Here is a 21,168-nt window from a genome sequence, read left to right as displayed (position 1 = left end):
GATTGGCATCTGTACCGTCGCAGCTACAGCCACAAAATTTTGCACAGTCACACGTCTGGACCCCGAGAGCGTCATAGGCTATGTTGTGAGGTGAAATTTTAACCCCGCGCGTTCCAATTCACCAAACAATTTTGCTCCTATCTACATAATGGGGAAAAAGTGAAGGGAAAAGTGTTGGAGGAAAATTGACAGCTGCCAGATGTGAACAATGAGGACTTAAAGAATGAGAGCGATGGCGACAAAGAGTATATACCGTACAGTTGCTAAGGTGGGGCCCCGACATGGGATACTCACCACACACGGGGATATGAACACAAACACAAAATGCGCCACACACTACCACGTGCTTGAACACATATACCACCCTCAGCACACATTTCACCACACACACACACCAACCTCGCCACATAAAAGTCGAAACACAAAAGTCACCACTCAAAACTCGCTACATGCAAAACTCGCCATATGCAAAACTAGGCTCACGCAAAACTCGCCACACGTGCAAAACTCACCTCATGGAAAACTCACCTCATGCAAAACTTGCACACACAGAAAAATTGCCACATGTACAAAAGTTGCACCACATGCAAAAGTTGCCTCACACAAAACTTGCACATACTCAAAATGCACCACACATAAAACTCGCCACGCGCAAAACTCGCCATGCACAAATCTTGCTGCACACAACTTGCTACACTAACCTGTCACATGCAACTCAACACACAAAATGTTGCTACACGCATGTCGCCACACAAAACTCATCTCACAAAAGTCGCTACATGCATGTCGCCACACGCAACTCAACACACACAACTTGACACATAAAACTCGCCCTAAAACACACACAAGTCTGGTATTGTCCTTCAAAAATAAAAATCTGATTAATAAGCAAACTACAAGAGCAACAAATGTACCATATAGGAAATACGGCAGCTGTCAGTCACATGACCTGTCTATTATGTGTATGTGTGAGCTAATATATACTGCCAGGGGGGAGGGCTTCCTGTTGGCTGGGGATTTATCAGGCTGCCAATAGCAACCAATCACAGCTCAGCTTCTATTTTGCTACAGTTAATTAACCTGAGCTCTGATTGGTTAATATAGGCAACAAAGACATTCTCAGTATAACAAAGCTAATATATGTTGTGAAATGCTTCTATTTGCTTAGTTTTTGCCTTTTAATAATTACATTTCTATCTATTTGTTTTGTGGTTTTTGTGTGCAGAATAAATTTTTGTTAACACATTCTATTTTGCTAACAGCAGTCATTAACCCGGGCGAAGCCGGGTAGTACAGCTAGTATATATATAGAACTGGACAGTGTCACCCTCCTATAGAAAGCAGACATGTTTCCTATGATAAAAATAGACAGTGCTTCCATTATAACACATCTAACTCTTCTAAAATTAGCAAAATAATAGTATAATTTTCATCTCACACCCCCAGAAATGGCAATTACCCTGATGAGGTCATGGCTTCTCCGTCTGCCCCCTCCCTGTGTGATGCTTATTAGATGCAGGAATATTAGACCCCTCTCTGATGTCAGGAGAAGCTGCGGCGACATGTTTGGGATGACAGATTTAATGGCTGGAAACGCCATCCCTTGTACCCAGATGGTGAAAATACAGGGCGGGTACATCACTGGGTGTAGGATATGGCAGGCCTGGGAGGATCACAGGGAAGCAGCTCCGCACTCTGTACAACAAGCCGTGTCATCCCAGAGAGGATTTCTGTATGTCAGCTTGCCATATATCACGTATAACAGCCCATATAAAAGCCCTAATTAAACAGCGCAAAGGGGATTATCATTTTTATAAGAATTAAGAATTCTCAAGGTGACCATGGAACGTTCTCCTGTACGTTCTCTTCTATTTTGTAAGACCTCTGCTTGCTGTCTCCTTCCCTTCAGAACTGGTAAATCTGTGTGGACCTAAGGGGTTGTCCTGGCACAACATATTGATGAGCTTTGCATCGGAATATGACTTTGTTGGGGGTCTGGCAGGTATCACCCCCACTGATCAGCTGGTATTTGCTTCGTTATCGGATGTAAGCCTTTGGAATGGAGCTGTAGAGCACATCTCCATACAAAGTGTAGCAGCTGCTGCCGGGTACTGCAGAACAGATCTCTTTTTTTGATAGGTGATCAACCCAGAAAACCCTTTTAATACTTCTCACAGCTAAGGATTTGCTACAGTTTTATCTAGGCTGGGCAATCCGATCCCATGTAAGCTAAGCTCATCAGGAGAACTAATCTCTCTTCTGTTCTGATAGTTTGTTGCAGTGTGTTAGTGCTGGAAAAATATATCAATCTGGTGGCCTGTCTGTTTTCGCTCACCAGTGATCAGACTGGATACAATTGTTCCAAACATTCATCTGTAAGAAGGATTAAAGGGGTTGTCCAGTGAAAGCAAGACATCGCCTACCTGCTGGAGAGGTGATCATTTGCTAATCGGTGAAAGTCCGACCACTGGGACCTTCACCGATCGACAGAACAAATAATTTTTTATCTTTGTTACAAAATGGATCAGACGCTCCATTCATTCTCTGTGGGGCTTCCAGTAAAAGCAGAGCGGAGTGCTCAGCAGCACCAAAGGGAATGAATGGAGCAGCGGTCGCACATGCTCAGTGCGGCTCCAATTAAATAGGAGGCAAAAGGACCCTTTTCTGCCAATCAGTCTAGATTCCAACAGACGGACCCCACCAATCAATAACTTCTCACCAGTCCTGTGTATAGCTGATAACTTATTTTCATTGGAGAACCCCTTTAAGTCAGGACAGATCTTCAACTTCTGGATGTAAACGGGAATGTTTCAGCAAATAGGGAATATCTGCAAATAGTGAGTACTTACAGAAACCAGAGAACCCATTCCATTTACTGGTATTTTCTCGCCATTACCTGGGAGAGCAGGGTTTACCGGCAGCACAGAGTATTTCAGTACAGAGACAGGTGCAATATAGTGATGTGAGGGGGTAAATGGAGACAAGGTGACGGGCACAGACTGAGGACAGGATTGTATTGGGTCTGTGTCATGATGTCAAGAGGTCTGCAAAAGACTGCATCGCAGAGTATTTCAGATGGGGAGCGTGCGGGTGGGAGTTGCGTTTCCTTTCTTACAGATTCTGTTTTGCAGGTTTTAAGAGGAAAGAATTTAGAGGTAAGCTGGCCATCGCCATCACCGCCAACTTCGTGAACAGAAACACGACGGCAGAAGCCAAAGTGGAGGAGATCAGCGGAGTCGCCTTTATTTTCAATCAGAAATTCTTTCAAGACTTGAAGGAAGAAACAGGTTTGTCCTCATTCTGCGTGTGCGGAGTAAACAGCAGCACGTGACGTGGGTGACAGGAGCAGGGGGCACCGAGAGATCCTGGAGGCCGAGCAATAGTTCACGTCGTGGCCTTTACTGCACAAAGGAAATTCTCCTTCAAATCCTCTTTACGTGGAAATGACTGCGGCGGAGCCATCTGTACTCAGCGTCTATTGTTCTCCTTACGTGCACAGAAAAGTGCTCATGATTTATTACATGGCATCGATTGTCTTGAGTGTAAATAGAAGTACACCATTACATTGACAATTATTTACCTTTTTTCTTCATTCTGAGCTCAAGCTTCACAGAAGACCCCAATGGTTCAGGATCTGCACACAACTCGCATTATACATTGCAATGTGTCGCCTCCACGACAGTCTGTGACTGGAGCAGCATGTCTGGTGCACTGCACGGAGGCGCCAAATTCACTGTGTCATACGCCTATTAATTAAATCGGCACCTTCATTAATTTCAGCAAGACTGGCGTAGCGCGTTTGTTTGCTGCACCAGCATTGATGAATTGGCCCCTTATTTTGTATTTCACTACACCAGAAACCAAATAAGAAAGACCACCAGGACATTAGGTGATAAGGCTTTGTTATTAGATGGTAATAATTAGTTATTTTGAAAATATTATATTACTAAGCTTTTACTTCAGAGCTGCACTCACTATTCTGCTGTCACACATTACATTACTGATCCTGTACTGATCCTGAGTTACATCCTGTATTATACTCCAGAGCTGCACTCACTATTCTGCTGGTGCAGTCACTGTGTACATACATTACATTACTGATCCTGTACTGATCCTGAATTACATCCTGTATTATACTCCAGAGCTGAACTCACTATTCTGCTGGTGCAGGCACTGTGTGCATACATTGCATTACTGATCCTGAGTTACATCCTCTATTATACCCCAGAGTTGCACTCACTATTCTGCTGGTGCAGTCACTGTGCACATACATTACATTACTGATCCTGAGTTACATCCTGTATTATACCCCAGAGCTGCACTCACTATTCTGCTGGTGCAGTCACTGTGTACATGCATTACATTACTGATCCTGAGTTACATCCTGTATTATACCCCAGAGCTGCACTCACTATTCTGCTGGTGCAGTCACTGTGTACATACATTGCATTACTGATCCTGAGTTACATCCTGTATTATACCCCAGAGCTGCACTCACTATTCTGCTGGTGCAGTCACTGTGTACATACATTACTGATCCTGTACTGATCCTGAGTTACATCCTGTATTATACCCCAGAGCTGCACTCACTATTCTGCTGTCACTGTGTACATACATTACATTACTGATCCTGTACTGATCCTGAGTTACATCCTGTATTATACCCCAGAGCTGCACTCACTATTCTGCTGTCACTGTGTACATACATTACATTACTGATCCTGTACTTATCCTGAGTTACATTCTGCATTATACTCCAGAGCTGCACTCACTATTTTGCTGGTGCAGTCACTGTATACATACATTACATTACTGACCCTGTACCTATCCTTAGTTATTATTATTATTTATTTATATAGCACCATTGATTCCATGGTGCTGTACATGAGGAGGGGTTACATACAAGTTACAGATATCACTTACAGTAAACTAACAATGACAGACTGATACAGAGGGGCGAGGACCCTGCCCTTGAGGGCTTACATTCTACAGGATTATGGGGAAGGAGACAGTAGGTGGAGGGTTGCAGCAGCTCCGGTGTTGGTGAGGCGGTAGCTCCGGTAGTGGTGAGGAGGCAGAAGGGTCAGTGCAGGCTGTAGGCTTTCCTGAAGAGATGGGTTTTCAGGTTCCGTCTGAAGGATCCGAATGTGGTTGATAGTCGGACGTGTTGGGGCACAGAATTCCAGAGGATGGGGGATATTCGGGAGGTCTTGGAGGCGTTTGGATGAGGAGCGAATAAGTGTATCGGGAGATTAGTTCAGAGATATATGGAGGAGACAGGTTATGGATGGTTTTGTAGGTCAGTATTAGTAATTTGAACTGGATACGATGAGGGAATGGGAGCCAGTGAAGAGATTTGCAGAGGGGGGAAGCGGTGGAGTAGCGAGGAGAGAGATGAATTAGTCGGGCAGCAGAGTTAAGGATGGACTGGAGAGGTGCAAGGGTGTTAGCAGGGAGGCCGCAGAAAAGGATGTTGCAGTAGTCAAGGCGGGAGATGATGAGGGCATGCACAAGCATTTTAGTAGATTGATGGTTGAGGAAAGGACGGATTCTGGAGATATTTTTGAGCTGGAGGCGACAGGAGGTGGACAGAGCTTGGATGTGTGGTTTGAAGGACAGGGCAGAGTCAAAGGTTACTCCGAGGCAGCGGACTTCCGGTACGGGGGAAAGCATTATATCGTTGATTGCGATAGATAGGTCAGGTAAGGAAGATCTATGGGATGGAGGAAAGACGATGAGTTCAGATTTGTCCACATTGAGTTTGAGGAAGCAAGAGGAGAATAAGGAGGATATGGCTGATAAACACTCTGGGAGTCTGGACAGCAGAGCGGTGACGTCTGGGCCAGAGAGGTAGATCTGAGTGTCATCAGCATAGAGGTGGTACTGGAATCCATGGGACTTTATGAGTTGTCCCAGGCCAAGTGTATAGATTGAGAAGAGTAGGGGTCCTAGAACAGAGCCTTGAGGGACTCCAACAGAGAGAGGGTGGGATGAGGAGGTAGTGTGGGAGTGGGAGACACTGAATGCTGGTTGGAAAGGTACGGGGAGATCCAGGATAGGGCGAGGTCTTTGATGCCAAAGGAGGAGAGGATCTGTAGTAGGAGGCAGTGGTCAACTGTGTTGAAAGCAGAGGACAGGACTAGAAGGAGGAGTACAGAGTATTGTCCGTTAGCTTTGGCGGTAAGTAGGTTGTTAGTGATTTTGGTCAGGGCTGTCTCAGTTGAGTGATGGGGGCGGAAACCAGATTGTAGATTGTTAAAGAGCAAGTTAGATGAGAGGTGGGAGGAAAGTTCAGAGTGGACCTGCTGCTCCAGGAGTTTGGAAGCAAATGGGAGCAGCGATATTAGGCGATAGCTGGACATAACAGTTGGATCGAGGGTTGGCTTTTTAAGGATAGGCGTGATTGTGGCATGTTTGAAAGCAGAAGGGAAGGTGCCAGAAGTTAGCGATTGGTTGAAGAGGTGGGTTAGGGATGGGATAAGTGTGGTGGTGAGGTTGGGGAGGAGGTGGGATGTGATGGGGTCGAGCGAACAGATGGTGAGGTGCGATTTGGAGAGGAGACAATTAAGCCCCCCTTCAGTGATGTTGGATAGAGAGGTTATGGGGTTTGGGCATTGGTCTGGTATACAAAGGGGTTGTGGTGGTTGAACAATGAAGACTTGCCTTGTCTGGTCAATCTTATTTTTAAAGTATGTGGCAAAGTTCTCAGCAGAGATGAGGGAGGTTGGAGGGGGTAGTGGGGGGCGGAGGAGGGAGTTAAAGGTTTTGAATAACTGTTTGGGGTTGTAGGATAGGGAAGATACGAGGGTTGTGAAGTAGGCCTGTTTAGCAGAGTTACATCCTGTATTATACTCAGGAGCTGCGCTCACTATTCTGCTGGTGCAGTCACTGTGTACATACATTACATTACTGATCCTGAGTTACATCCTGTATTATACTCCAGAGCTGCACTCACTATTCTGCTGGTGCAATCACTGTGTACATACATTACATTACTGATCCTGAGTTAAATCCTGTATTATACCCCAGAGCTGCACTCACTATTCTGCTGGTGGAGTCACTGTGTACATACACTGCATTACTGACCCTGTACTGATCCTGACTTACATCTTGTATTATAGTCCAGAGCTGCACTCACTATTCTGTTGGTGTAGCCACTGTGTACATACATTACATTACTGATCCTGAGTTACATCCTGAATAACAACTTATATGACTAATCACCATGGTAACTCATAATATGGCAGAAATCTGTACCATATGTGAAAAAGGACCAACAAGACCTATCATCACGATAAGCACTAAACACAAAAAGAAGGAAAGCGATGACAAATGGTCACACACAATAAATAGAAATACTATAAACTTTATTGATAATGTACAACAATATTAAGAACAGGTGAAAGGAGGGAAGGTAGTAACAGCACAGAAATCACTGTTAAAGAGTTAACAGGAAGGGCGCCACCAGAGATACCAGTCCTACAGGCTTATATATTATCAGAGTAGAAAAAATAAGCAAAAGTAGGAAAACCAAATAGTAAACAACTAAATAAACCACAAAATAATAACTGGATCCTACTGCGGGCAGGAAAACCGAGCCAATAGCAACAGTTCACATATAAGATAGGTGAATACAAGAGCCGCTATATTGCTATCTTAATTAAAGTACCATGACCTATCAAACAGACATAATAAATACTATTAAAGCAAGGTACCCACCGCACGGAGGACTGTAGTACTGGAGGCGCGCTTCCACCCCAACGCGCGTTTCGGCGATCACACCTTCATCAGGGGGCAAAGACAATGAGTGCACATGAGTTTAAAAAGCACCCGGACAGGAAATGAGCGGGTGCAGCGACCAAAGAAGTCCGTGCGGCAACAGGAAGATGAGAAACAGTGACCGCATATGCAGGAAGTAGAGGGGCGTGGCTAGCGAAGTGATCGCGCAGTACCATGGAAACCATAACGCAACAGCGTCAAGAAAAAACACGCGATACCATGGAGACCATAACGCAGCAGCGTCAGGAAAAAAGCGTACACCATGGGAACCACAACGCCGGCAGCGTCCGAGAAAGCCTAAATGATCGCGTAATTCCATGAAAACCACAACGCCGGCAGCGTCCAAGAAAGGCCGAAGAAAGCCGAGGACCACTGGGGCCCCAGGTGATCCGCAGCGTCCAAAGGCCATCATAGGAACGCGCCGGCGCATAGGAATCACTGAGGCAGCACCCAAAGATGGAAAAAATGCTGCTAAATGGAATTGCCACAACCACCACAGCATAGAGCGTATTGCGGACCTAAAGACATAGAGACTGTGATAATTAATAAAAAGGGGTCGCCATACTTGGATCTACCTCCCCAAAGCAATTTCTAAGAACAGCCCCCAAAAAAAATATTATATAAAGAACATCAAATGACATATTCAAAAAAAAGGGGCAAATTCAAAGAAAATGACTAAGACACAGACCAAGTATCGCTTAATCACCTATAGTCCTAGAAAGATTAATACAAAGGACTTATCACACAGTCTATGAAAGATTAATACAAAGGACTTATCACACAGTCTATGCATTACAAACGCAGTAAAAGTTGATAACAATAACATATATAGATAACAATGGTATATATAGAAAAAATATATATATACAACTGCGATTGTAGATACAAAGCTTAGTCATACCTACCTGGTAGTACTCTGCGGCATATTCCAGATTCTTATTCTATAATGTTATGAAGAGGACATCTCCGTAACAATCTGAAAGAAAGAAAAGGATTCAGAAGGCACAAATGAGCAATGGACTGTGGCCACTATGACTAAGCTTTGTATCTACAATCGCAGTTGTATATATATATTTTTTCTATATATACCATTGTTATCTATATATGTTATTGTTATCAACTTTTACTGCGTTTGTAATGCATAGACTGTGTGATAAGTCCTTTGTATTAATCTTTCATAGACTGTGTGATAAGTCCTTTGTATTAATCTTTCTAGGACTATAGGTGATTAAGCGATACTTGGTCTGTGTCTTAGTCATTTTCTTTGAATTTGCCCCTTTTTTTTGAATATGTCATTTGATGTTCTTTATATAATATTTTTTTGGGGGGCTGTTCTTAGAAATTGCTTTGGGGAGGTAGATCCAAGTATGGCGACCCCTTTTTATTAATTATCACAGTCTCTATGTCTTTAGGTCCGCAATACGCTCTATGCTGTGGTGGTTGTGGCAATTCCATTTAGCAGCATTTTTTCCATCTTTGGGTGCTGCCTCAGTGATTCCTATGCGCCGGCGCGTTCCTATGATGGCCTTTGGACGCTGCGGATCACCTGGGGCCCCAGTGGTCCTCGGCTTTCTTTGGCCTTTCTTGGACGCTGCCGGCGTTGTGGTTTTCATGGAATTACGCGATCATTTAGGCTTTCTCGGACGCTGCCGGCGTTGTGGTTCCCATGGTGTACGCTGTTTTCCTGACGCTGCTGCGTTATGGTCTCCATGGTATCGCGGTTTTTTCTTGACGCTGTTGCGTTATGGTTTCCATGGTACTGCGCGATCACTTCGCTAGCCACGCCCCTCTACTTCCTGCATATGCGGTCACTGTTTCTCATCTTCCTGTTGCCGCACGGACTTCTTTGGTCGCTGCACCCGCTCATTTCCTGTCCGGGTGCTTTTTAAACTCATGTGCACTCATTGTCTTTGCCCCCTGATGAAGGTGTGATCGCCGAAACGCACGTTGGGGTGGAAGCGCGCCTCCAGTACTACAGTCCTCCGTGCGGTGGGTACCTTGCTTTAATAGTATTTATTATGTCTGTTTGATAGGTCATGGTACTTTAATTAGGATAGCAATATAGCGGCTCTTGTATTCACCTATCTTATATGTGAACTGTTGCTATTGGCTCGGTTTTCCTGCCCGCAGTAGGATCCAGTTATTATTTTGTGGTTTATTTAGTTGTTTACTATTTGGTTTTCCTACTTTTGCTTATTTTTTCTACTCTGATAATATATAAGCCTGTAGGACTGGTATCTCTGGTGGCGCCCTTCCTGTTAACTCTTTAACAGTGATTTCTGTGCTGTTACTACCTTCCCTCCTTTCACCTGTTCTTAATATTGTTGTACATTATCAATAAAGTTTATAGTATTTCTATTTATTGTGTGTGACCATTTGTCATCGCTTTCCTTCTTTTTGTGTTTAGTGAGTTACATCCTGTATTATACCCCAGAGCTGCACTCACTATTTTGTTGGTAGTCATGGTGTACATAAATTCTGCAGCTTCAGGGCTGACATCTCCCAGCATTCCCTGCTTGCTCAGTGTCTGCACAGAACTTACTCTCTTGATTTTCATCCTGTAAAATGTCCTCTTCATTGTACAGTCGTCTCTTTCTTACCGTTCTTGTCTTTTGCTTTCAGGGATCGATCTTGAGAACATTGTGTATTACAAGGACAGCACACATTACTTTGTAATGACGGCAAAGAAGCAAAGTCTGCTGGATAAAGGCGTCATTCTGAATGTAGGTGGATGTCGCTGGGATGGTTTTCTCGGACCAGAGGTACATGCTATGGAAACCAGTAACCTGAAAGGTTCTATATTTTCAGGATTATGTTGATGCGGAGATGCTGCTATGTGCAGAGAATGTAGACCAGGAGAACCTGCAGTCCTATGCAAGAGAAGCTGCTGACTTTGCCACCAATTACCAGCTGCCATCTTTGGACTTTGCCATCAATCACTATGGGCAGCCGGATGTGGCCATGTTTGATTTCACCTCTATGTACGCCTCTGAAGATGCCGCCCTGGTCAGGGAACGCTATGGGCATCACCTTCTGGTGGCTCTTGTTGGTGACAGCTTGTTAGAGGTTGGTTGGAAAATCTTGGCCTCATATCTCAATGTATTTTCCTGCATAGAGATGGCGGCTTTATAGTCTGCTCTTCTTTTCAGCCTTTCTGGCCGATGGGTACGGGCTGTGCCCGGGGATTTCTGGCCGCCTTTGATACAGCCTGGATGGTGAAGAGTTGGTCTCAGGGGTCGCCGCCTCTCGAGATCCTGGCTGAACGGTAAGACATTAGTTCTTTGCTTCTGCACAAACGCAGGTAGACAATGCCTCATTATTTAAAGGGAAACAAAACTTTTTTTCTTAAATGTATATAGTGACCGAAGTAATGGGGAAATTGCCATCTGCCTCATTGGATTTTTGTCTTCTTCTGGATCATCGTGTTAGATTATAGGTTGAACATTATAGACTTGTGTCTTCTTTCAACCTTAAAACTATGAAAGTTTTCTTTTAACTGCTTAGTTCATGTTCTTTTAAAAATTGCTTTGAATTGCTGCTCTAGAAGTTATCTGTACTCTAACACTATTTACACACACTCCTTTCATTATCACTGTCCGAGTGTGAAGGAAGGGGGAAGAAAACCTCACATAAGAAGTGTGTTTGTGCATTGAGTTTGAGTACGGATTCTTGGTAGAGCAACAGTTCAAAGCAGCTTCTAAAAAAAGAGGAACTTGGCAGTGAAAAAAGCACTTTCAGAGGTGTTTGAAAGGGAAGGAAGCAAAATAAGTAATGGAGTATATTACAAAGATTCATAAGTTTGCAAAGATTGATTGCCATGTACACACGTCACACTTCAGCACGTGACATGGGGTGCGTCTCAAAGGCTAATTTATCTCATCTCACTCAGTCCAACACTCAACCTCTGTTCTAGGCTATAAAGTGAGCATAAATCACGCCCCGACACAGTCCACACATCCCGATTACATAACGCACGCTCAAACACAGAGGGTGATGAGTCCCCGAAATATGTTACTGTCTGACGATCAAAAGGTTCCACTCTCTCTGAAAGGCTACAGATTCTTTAGAGCATACAAAGATCAAACTTATTAAATATATTACACTTTAATATAAAAATATACAGTAAAATATATAAAAAGGTAAAAATAAAACGACACACAAATAGGCGAAACAGTTATAAAATAAAAAGGGAGAAATAACAGAAATGCCTATTGTTATTCTGTTTCCTTGGGGGAAGGAGAAAGTGAATTATGTATCTGAAGCAGCATCGGGAGCCCCCACTTGTGAACAACTTTCTTTTGTGCCACCCAGCTTTTTATAGTCCTGACAAAGGCTCATATTTCCAGGATGACCCAGTTTGGCCCATTTAGAAGTTTCTGTTTGTGAGGGAATGATGAGCTAATTTATGACCTTGCATTTCAAATATCCTGTGGCTCCCCCACTCTTCTCTATACAGTCAATATGAAATATTCTGCTTAGTTACAGACCATTTGCCTCCCTTTCAAGCTTAGGGTTCAGGAGCTGGGGTGCCATGTTGGATACCACCAGCGAAAGCCCCTTTGTGCGTACAGTACAGTTTCCCCCTTCCGTCAACTAAATGTAACTATACTACTGTTATACTTTTCCCCTATTAAATATATACTTCTTTCACGTTGATCAATAATTAAACAAAAAAAAGTTTACTCTTTAAGATTTAACTGGGCAATATGGCCACTAGGTGACCCTGGTTTAATATGGGTATTTCTTTAGGCTAAGGCTACTTTCACACTAGCGTCGTACGACGCACGTCTTAATGCAACGTTGCGACGTACCGACGCATACTGTGCAAGCGCCGCACAACGGGGGCAGCGGATGCAGTTTTTCAACGCATCCACTGCCCCATTGTGAGGTGCGGGGAGGCGGGGGCGGAGTTCCGGCCGCGCATGTGCGGTCGGAAAAGACGTTCTCGACGCACCAAAAAACGTTACATGCAACGTTTTTTGGTGGCGACGGACTGACGCAACACGACGCAACCGTCACACGACGGTTGCGACGTGTGGCAATGCGTCGCACTGCGTCGCTAATGTAAGTCTATGGAGAAAAAACGCATCCTGCAAGCACTTTTGCAGGATGCGTTTTTTCTTCAAAACGACGCATAGCGACGTGCAGTGCATGACGCTAGTGTGAAAGTAGCCTAAGGCTACCAAGTGATTTTTGTTGCAGAAATAAACCCAGGATTATAAAGCTCTCTATTTCCTTCTGTAGACATCATTGAGGTCAGATGATTTGTATCATGATCTTGACTCCTTTCTCCTAACAATTCCTGCTACAATCTGAAAGGTTTCTTGTACTGTATTATGGGACTAAACTTTGTAATAAATACTTACCGTATATACTCGAATATAAGCCGACCCGAATATAAGCTGAGACCCTTGATTTTTGCAGCAAAAAACTGGGAACATTTATTGACTCGAGTATAAGCCTAGGGTGGGAAATGCAGCAGCTACTGGTAAATGTCAAAAATAAAAATAGATACCAATAAAAGTAAAATTAATTGAGACATCAGTAGGTTAAATGTTTTTGAATATCCATATTGAATCAGGAGCCCCATATAATGCCCATATATGATGGGCCCCGTAAGATGCTCCATACAAAAATATAACCCATAAAGGTTAATGATGGCTCCATAAGATGCTCCATATTAAACTATGCCCCATATAACGCTGCACAAAGGATAATGATGGCCCCATAAGATGCTCCATATTAAACTATGCCCCATATAACACTGCACAAAGGTTATTGATGGCACCATAAGATGCTCCATAAAATAATATGCCCCATTTGCTGCTGTGATTAAAGAAACAGAAAATGACACACTCACCTCTCATCGCTGGGCGCCGAGTGCTGGTGTCCTGAGCAGGCGGGGACACCAGTGTGCTATAGGGGCCAGGTGCCGGTGTCACCTCTGGCTCAGGCTCCCAGCACTTGCAATATTCACCTGTCCCCATTACACTGCTGCGCGCCGCTGTGTCTTCCTGGTCTCTGCAGTGACTGTTCATTCAGAGGGCGCGCACTAACCACGTCATCGCGCCCTCTGACCTGAACGTCACAGCCAGAGGATGCGGAAGACAGAGCGCGGCGGTGGAACGGTGACAAGTGAATATCGCATGGCTCACCCTCACCCGTTATACTCACCTGCTCCTGATGCGGTCTGCAAGTCCCTGCTTCTCCGATGGTCTCCGGCGCCGGCAGCTCCTTCCAGTGCTGAGCGGTCACATGGTACCGCTCATTAAAGTAATGAATATGCGCTCCGCCTATGGGAGTGGAGTCGCGTCGATATTCATTACTTTAATGAGCGTTACCACGTGACCGCTGAACACAGGAAGAGCCGCAGGTGCCAGAGAAATGCAGAGATCGCCCCGGGAGCAGGTGAGTATAATGTGACAGCCGCCACTCCTGCCGCTCCCCCTCACCTGCCGACCCCCTGGGACAATGACTCGAGTATAAGCAGAAAGGGGCACTTTCAGCCTAAAAAAATGGGCTGAAAATCTCGGCTTATACTCGAATATATACGGTATATTGAAAGAATTTCCAGATGTAAATGTCCAGCATTTCACTACTTTATGTTAGGCTTACTAGGTGAAGTGGATTCTCAAAGCCCAAGGTCCGAGTGGAAACCCGGGCTTCGGGTGTCAGTGCAGGAGGTAGTTGATGTACACAGGAAATAGGAAGCATAGGTCCTGGAGACGGCAGACAAGTAGCTAAGGTACTGGAGACCACAGACAGGTAGCAGAGATCCTGGAGACTGCAGACAGATAGCTGAGGATCTGGAGACCGCAGACAGGTATTTGAGGTCCTGGTGACTGCAGACAGGTAGCTGAAGTCCTGGAGATGGCAGACTGGTAGCTGAGGTCCTGGAGACAGCAGGCAGGTAGCTGAGGTCCTGGATACGGCAGACAGGTAGCTGAGGTCCTGAAGACGGCAGACAGGTAGCTGAGGTCCTGAAGACGGCAGACAGGTAGCTGAGGTCCTGAAGACGGCAGAAAGGTAGCTGAGGTCCTGGTGACTGCAGACAGGTAGCTGAGGTCCTGGTGACTGCAGACAGGTAGCTGAGATCCTGGTGACTGCAGACAGGTATCTGAGGTCCTGGTGACTGCAGACAGGTAGCTGAAGTCCTGGGGACGGCAGACTGGTAGCTGAGGTCCTGGAGACAGCAGGCAGGTAGCTGAGGTCCTGGTGACTGCAGACAGGTAGCTGAAGTCCTGGGGACGGCAGACTGGTAGCTGAGGTCCTGGAGACAGCAGACAGGTAGCTGAGGTCCTGGAGACGGCAGACAGGTAGCTGAGGTCTTGAAGACGGCAGACAGGTAGCTGAGGTCCTGAAGACTGCAGACAGATAGCTGAGGTCCTGGAGACGGCAGGCAGGTAGCTGAGGTCTTGGAGATGGCAAGCTGGTAGCTGAGGTCCTGGAGACGGCAGGCTGGTAGTTGAGGTCCTGGAGATGGCAGGCTGGTAGCTGAAGTCCTGGAGATGGCAGGCTGGTAGCTGAAGTCCTGGAGACCTCAGACAGGTAGCAGAGGTCCTGGAGACCACATACAGGTGCTGAGCAGGTCATGCTGCACAGACAAACTAAGACTCTTAATACCGAGACACAGATGTGTGTCTTGATGGGCCTTATATAGGCCCAGGTAGATGATCACATGGGAGCACACCAGGCTACTTGCAAAGTCCGACATGGAGCACAAGAAAGTTTAGCAGACCGGTATGAAGGGAGCGAAGCCCAGATCTGGGACAGGTGTGTAGCACTTCACTCATCACATTAGTAGAGGTTGGTGAAGATTGAGTCTAAAAACTGACAATATACTTCCCCCATACAAATCTTCTGACGTTCTGTTGTTTTATAGTATCTACAGCAACAGACTAAGGCCACGTTCACACGCTGCGGGTTCCTCTGCGGGTTAATCCCGCAGCGGAATTGATAAATCTGCAGGGCAAACCCGCTGCGGTTATCCCTGCAGATTTATCGCGGTTTGTTCCGCGGTTTCCGCTGCGGGATTACTCCTGTACTATTGATGCTGCATATGCAGCAATATGCAGCATCAATAGTAATGTAAAAAATAATAAAAATTGGTTATACTCCCCCTCTGACGTCGCGATCTCCCCGGCGCTGCAAGCGGCTGTGCCGACAAGGACCTTCGTGACGTCACGGTCATGTGACCGCGGCGTCATCACGGTCATGTGACCGCGACGTCACCACAGGTCCTGTTCGGCACAGCAACTGAGACCGGACGCCGCGGGCAGCGCTGAGAGGTGAGTATAGCATGATTTTTTATTTTAATTCTTTTTTTTACACACAAATATGGTTCCCAGGGCCTGGAGGAGAGTCTCCTCTCCTCCACCCCGGGTACCACCCGCACATTAACCGCTTACTTCCCGCAACGTGGGCACAGCCCCATGCGGGAAGTTAGCGGTTCAATGCATTTCTATGGGTGCAGAATCGCTGCGATTCTGCACCAAGAAGTGACATGGTCCTTCTTTTTTTCTGTGGAAAATCCGCGCGGATTTTCCACAGAAAAAAAGGATCGTCGGCACAGCGGGTTTTGTTTTCCATTAGGTTACATTGTACTGTAACCTACATGGAAAAAGGATGCGGACCCGCAGCTGCAAAACAGCTGCGGGTCCGCAGCAAAACCCGCAGCGTGTGAACATAGCCTAACAGCTTCCTAGACCCCGGTTATTAATATTTATATACGATTGTTTCTGTATCATATACGTGATGATCTCTGAGCGCCTCCTAATAAGTAAGAAGCGTCTTATGCCAGTGTGCTTATTGTTACGTTTGACGTAAAAAACACCATTCTTAATAAATTCTCTACAATGTCTATGCTAGGGAATGAGAACATATGTATATATGAGAATATATATATATGTGTATAGAGTAAATATATATAGTCAGATCAGGATATGATCAAAATCCACTCAATGTCATTGTGATAACATAGCACAGAGTGGGACCCCAGGAGACTCTTCATTTCTAAGGCCCCGATCATTTATTCCGGCCCTGTAATTGGAACTAAGGTAACAATAAACCCCTATTCCATCGCTACAAGTATGATGCTAAATATAAGGTAAAGTCTAAGATGTCTGTAGCTGATGTAATGTATGACATAATGGCGTACGGTCTTGTTTCATTCCTGACTCACTTGTCTGTGGTCAAAGTAAAAAAAAAAATTAGATGTCAAAAATCAAAGAAGAATGAGGATTGTTGGAGCTTTATGGTGAAAGTTTTTATTCCCGGCTGCACAACAGAGAGAAGATTATACCCCAGGGGTACACAGAACGCGATGACCTCATGAAATGTATGAGGGGCTACATACTTAACCGTCTCTTTCACAGCCTCAGGCTCCATTATCCTGACCACAGTCTGACATGGCAATTTTGGCAAAGACATGATACACCAGAGGGGGGTGCAAAGTTCTGATTCTTTATAACTGTAGTTATGTTTTTATTTTCTCGTTTCAGGGAAAGTATCTATCGCTTACTACCTCAGACGACACCCGAAAATATCAACAAGAACTTTGATCAGTATACGATCGACCCTGCAACGCGATATCCCAACCTCAACTCCAACTGCGTCCGCGCTCATCAGGTCAGTAACAGAAAGCGAGACTATTAACGTGGAGGCTGAGGACGATTTTTGATCTCGCTGCAAATATCCCCAATAAGTAGATGACTTATCCATGGTGATTCTCATGAATGGAGAAGTGTCTTCTGCTATTTGATATATATGTTCCTTAGGGGCCATTCACATTCCATTTTGCCGTTTCCATATGGTTTTCCATGAAAAAAAAACAGATTTCGACAGAACCTTCATCAGAGCCATAGATTCAGTATCCCCCAGATCTCTTCCTCTTTCCACACACAGACCCTAAGTGAGGCAGCTAGACTGCCTTAACTAGCACATTTCAAGTCCTGGAACTGGAGGTAAGGGAATTGCCAGTCCCAGCCAGCTCTGGTGGCCGTTCCTACAACCTGGACCCAAAATCCGGGCCCATTAACAAAACCTCTCACCACTATTTGTGCTGGAGACTGCTTCTCTGGGTTTTACATCACAAGGCCAGCTATATATATATATATATATATATATATATATATATATATATATAATTTTGGGGATTTAATTTGCATGAATAGTGGTTGTCTGCATTAAAAGAAGATAAAATAATAATATATATTCTTCTCACCAGTCCTAGACCTTCAACTGTCTTTATGCTGCCGCAGTTCCCCATCCTCCATCACGACATGTGTCGCCTCCCACATTACCGCTTGAGGCTAATCATTATTATAGGGTTTGGAGAAACCATACAGTATAAAAAACATCTTTTCATGGCAATCGGGGCACTTAAAACTCAGACAAACTTTATTTGACCAAATTGAATCAAGAGAATCTGCCCAAAACGAATTTCGGAATGTCCGAGCAATTTCTTCTCCATAGTTATATAGTAGGATACACATCATTATTAATTGAAGCGGTCTCACCAGGAGTGATCCAGTTTATTAAACACCAGTGTAAACACCGCTGTATCGCCGTGGGTTACTTCTTATTTATGTGAGCTGTTACTATGTATCAGCCTTTTCTCTATGGTTACCGGAATATTGGGATTATTTGTATCAGTTCTGTTTGTAGTTCATGTTGGGACTTTGTCCTGGAGTTCCAGGCGATCCTCTTTGTGCCGTCGCTTTGTAATATGACCACACTGCTGCAGAAAATGCTGATTGAGACTTTACTGTAACCTGTTATGGTGATGGATATTCCTTCAGGCGGGAGAAGTGTATATTTACATGTGCGCAGTGTGAGACGGGTGTAATCTCTGATACAAAGTAACAGTGACCCAGCGGCCGCCTGCTGTCGAGATATTTGTCTTACCTCTGCTGTGCTTGGAAAAAGCTCGGATCATGTGAAGCAGGTTAAAAAACACAGCTGATCTGTGGGAACTGGTTTCCCTTTAAATTGCAATGCTGGACTTGAAAAATCACTGTATGATGTAAAATTCTGCAACTTCCTAACGTTTTCTGTGTTTCAGTTCCTTGCTGTTTTCAAGATCTCCGCTTGTTGTGTAAGGCTGTGTTCACACGTTGCGTTTTTGCGTTGTTTTATTTTTCCTAAGGCAATAATTTGACAGTAAAAAGCTTGCCTAAAAAAGCAGATTTTGCTTTTTTTTGTTGCATTTTTGTTAAGTTTATGTCAGAGTACATTTGTCTCTTGTGCAGGAAATGTAGAGGGGGATAATTACTTCACGTGATCTAGACTCTGCTTCTCTTAATACATCCTAGAACTCTGTTTGCCTTTTTTGCTGCTGCATCACTCTGTTGACTCATATGCAGTCTGTAATTGTTTCTGCATCTAAAATCTGCACATATTTTCCTGCACTTACTTATGTTTTTATGTGCTTTTTTGGGTCGGAACCACAACAGAACAATGTCAGGCCAGCGGTCCAACCTGGGGTTTTAGGGTCCCCATTGAAATGAAAGGGTAAAATCTGCACTAAAAGTTTCCATCAGGCTAAGGTCATCCAACCTTTTTTTTTTTAAGGTCTGACCAAGGAAACGTAGAGGGGGATAATTACTTCACGTGATCTAGACTCTATGCTTCTCTTAATACATCCTAGAATTGTGTTTGCCTTTTTTGTTTCTGCATCACACTGTTGACTCATGTGCAGTCTGTGATCTAATAGTACACCCAAGTCTTTTTCACACATGCTCTTGCTTAGTTCTATTCCTCCCATTCAATAGATGTAATAGTTTTCCACGGATAAATGGCTGAGTGCCATCCAATCGGAGGCAAATCGAGAACGTTGTGATTTTTTCCTTGGACCACCTCAGTCCAAGGAAAAAAATCACACATATGCACGGCCTCATTGAATAACATTGGACCGAGCACGATGCAATGTTTTGAGGGATCACACATCTGTAGGAGCCCTTAACCTGCTGCAATGCAAACAGAGGCAATTTCTGTGTGGATTCTGCAGAAAAATAAAGGAAAACTCATCCACTTTGTTGTGGAAAACCCGCCATGAATATGCAAAAGTTGAATTTAGCCTCTCAGTACCGTGTGACTGCAATTGTCACAATATCGAGGGTTTTTTTTCTAGACCGAAAGTGAACAGTCGTGTAAGTGAGAAACTGCTAAAAGGAGCCTTTCGTTAGAACTCCCATTCTTAAAGGGGTTGTCCCCAAGACAATATTATACATTGATCCATGTGTTTTTCTTTCAGGTTAAACACTTATACTTCACTGGGGAATTACATGGATGTCCTCTGGAGAGAGCTAGCTCTATCCGAAGATCTGTAGGCATAACCAGGCATGGTATGTATGGTGCAAATAATTAAGGGAAAGTTCTTCCTCCAAGTTCCCGTTCTCCTTTATTTGGGGCAGATGAAACATTACTGCTGGAGGTGCAGATATGTAATCTAAGAATCTGCTCGTCATCAATCTGGGAATCAATGAGGGTTACAGTTTATGGCCTCCTTACACAGTAGGTAGAATCAAATTTCGGGATGATTGAGTGACAATCTAATGTCGCTCTTTTCTACAGATGATGATTGGGGAAAATAAGGATCAAGCTATTTCATTTTAGCCGCTCGATCCTTTCGTTGTCCAGGCAGAGAGAAGTTGCTGCCGGATGAGTCTGGCGTCAGCTCCGCTCTCCCGTATGATGGTTGTGTCGGGAGAGAGAGTTGGCGACCAAATGGGATTTTGCCTCTCGGTTATCTAAGCTGTCTGGGTATACTTAGTCGCTCCCCACAGTGTAAAAGCTGGAGATATATTTGGGTGGTATTTCCTTTTAAATACAAAGTATACCATGTCCATTACTAAGATTCCTCCTGGTGTCTTGTTCATGTCTGATCAGAATCGGATGTTAGACCCAACAAGCTCCTAACCTGGTGTCAGAAGCAGACAGAAGGCTACAGGAACGTGCACGTCACAAACCTGACCAGCTCCTGGAAGAGCGGCCTCGCGCTATGTGCCATCATTCACCATTTCCGACCGGATCTTCTGTGAGTCACTGATAATCGGCAACGTTCTGTAATCTCTTAATAATAGTCAAAAATAGAATTATATCAGTAAATCGATTCGTAACTAATCAAAGTTCTTGCAAATTTCTTAAAAAGTTGAATTTTTCCAAATCCAATTATTTTTTCATGATTTGAGTTGCGTGAATTTCAACAAAATAACCTGCTGGGAAAGGGATGAAATAATCTTATACTCACCTCTCCTCGGTCATCCCCGTACTTCTGCGGCCTCCGGTGGTTCGATTGACTCCTCTATCCAGTAGTACCAGGAATATATTATCTTTATTTATGGGCCTTATACAATTCCTTGACAAGAGTATGTTAGGGTTTTTTTAAGG

At 44.4% G+C, this 21,168-nt stretch overlaps 1 protein-coding gene across 7 annotated transcripts in view; it reads left to right on the top strand.

The window, feature by feature from the left end:
• MICAL2 (microtubule associated monooxygenase, calponin and LIM domain containing 2) overlaps positions 1 to 21,168 on the top strand; it is a 278,680-nt gene that overhangs the window by 85,464 nt on the left and 172,048 nt on the right. For all 7 annotated transcript variants that reach the window (XM_077287247.1, XM_077287248.1, XM_077287249.1 and 4 more), the window contains exons 6-12: positions 3,132 to 3,287; positions 10,402 to 10,502; positions 10,588 to 10,845; positions 10,929 to 11,044; positions 17,280 to 17,406; positions 20,033 to 20,123; positions 20,668 to 20,815. In XM_077287247.1, the coding sequence (XP_077143362.1) occupies positions 3,132 to 3,287; positions 10,402 to 10,502; positions 10,588 to 10,845; positions 10,929 to 11,044; positions 17,280 to 17,406; positions 20,033 to 20,123; positions 20,668 to 20,815 (997 nt within the window). The remainder of the gene's footprint in view (positions 1 to 3,131; positions 3,288 to 10,401; positions 10,503 to 10,587; positions 10,846 to 10,928; positions 11,045 to 17,279; positions 17,407 to 20,032; positions 20,124 to 20,667; positions 20,816 to 21,168) is intronic.

The sequence above is a fragment of the Ranitomeya variabilis genome, chromosome 2 (assembly GCF_051348905.1).
Source record: "Ranitomeya variabilis isolate aRanVar5 chromosome 2, aRanVar5.hap1, whole genome shotgun sequence".
NCBI classification, from domain to species: Eukaryota; Metazoa; Chordata; class Amphibia; order Anura; family Dendrobatidae; genus Ranitomeya; species Ranitomeya variabilis.
This window is presented reverse-complemented; position numbering and strand designations above follow the sequence as displayed.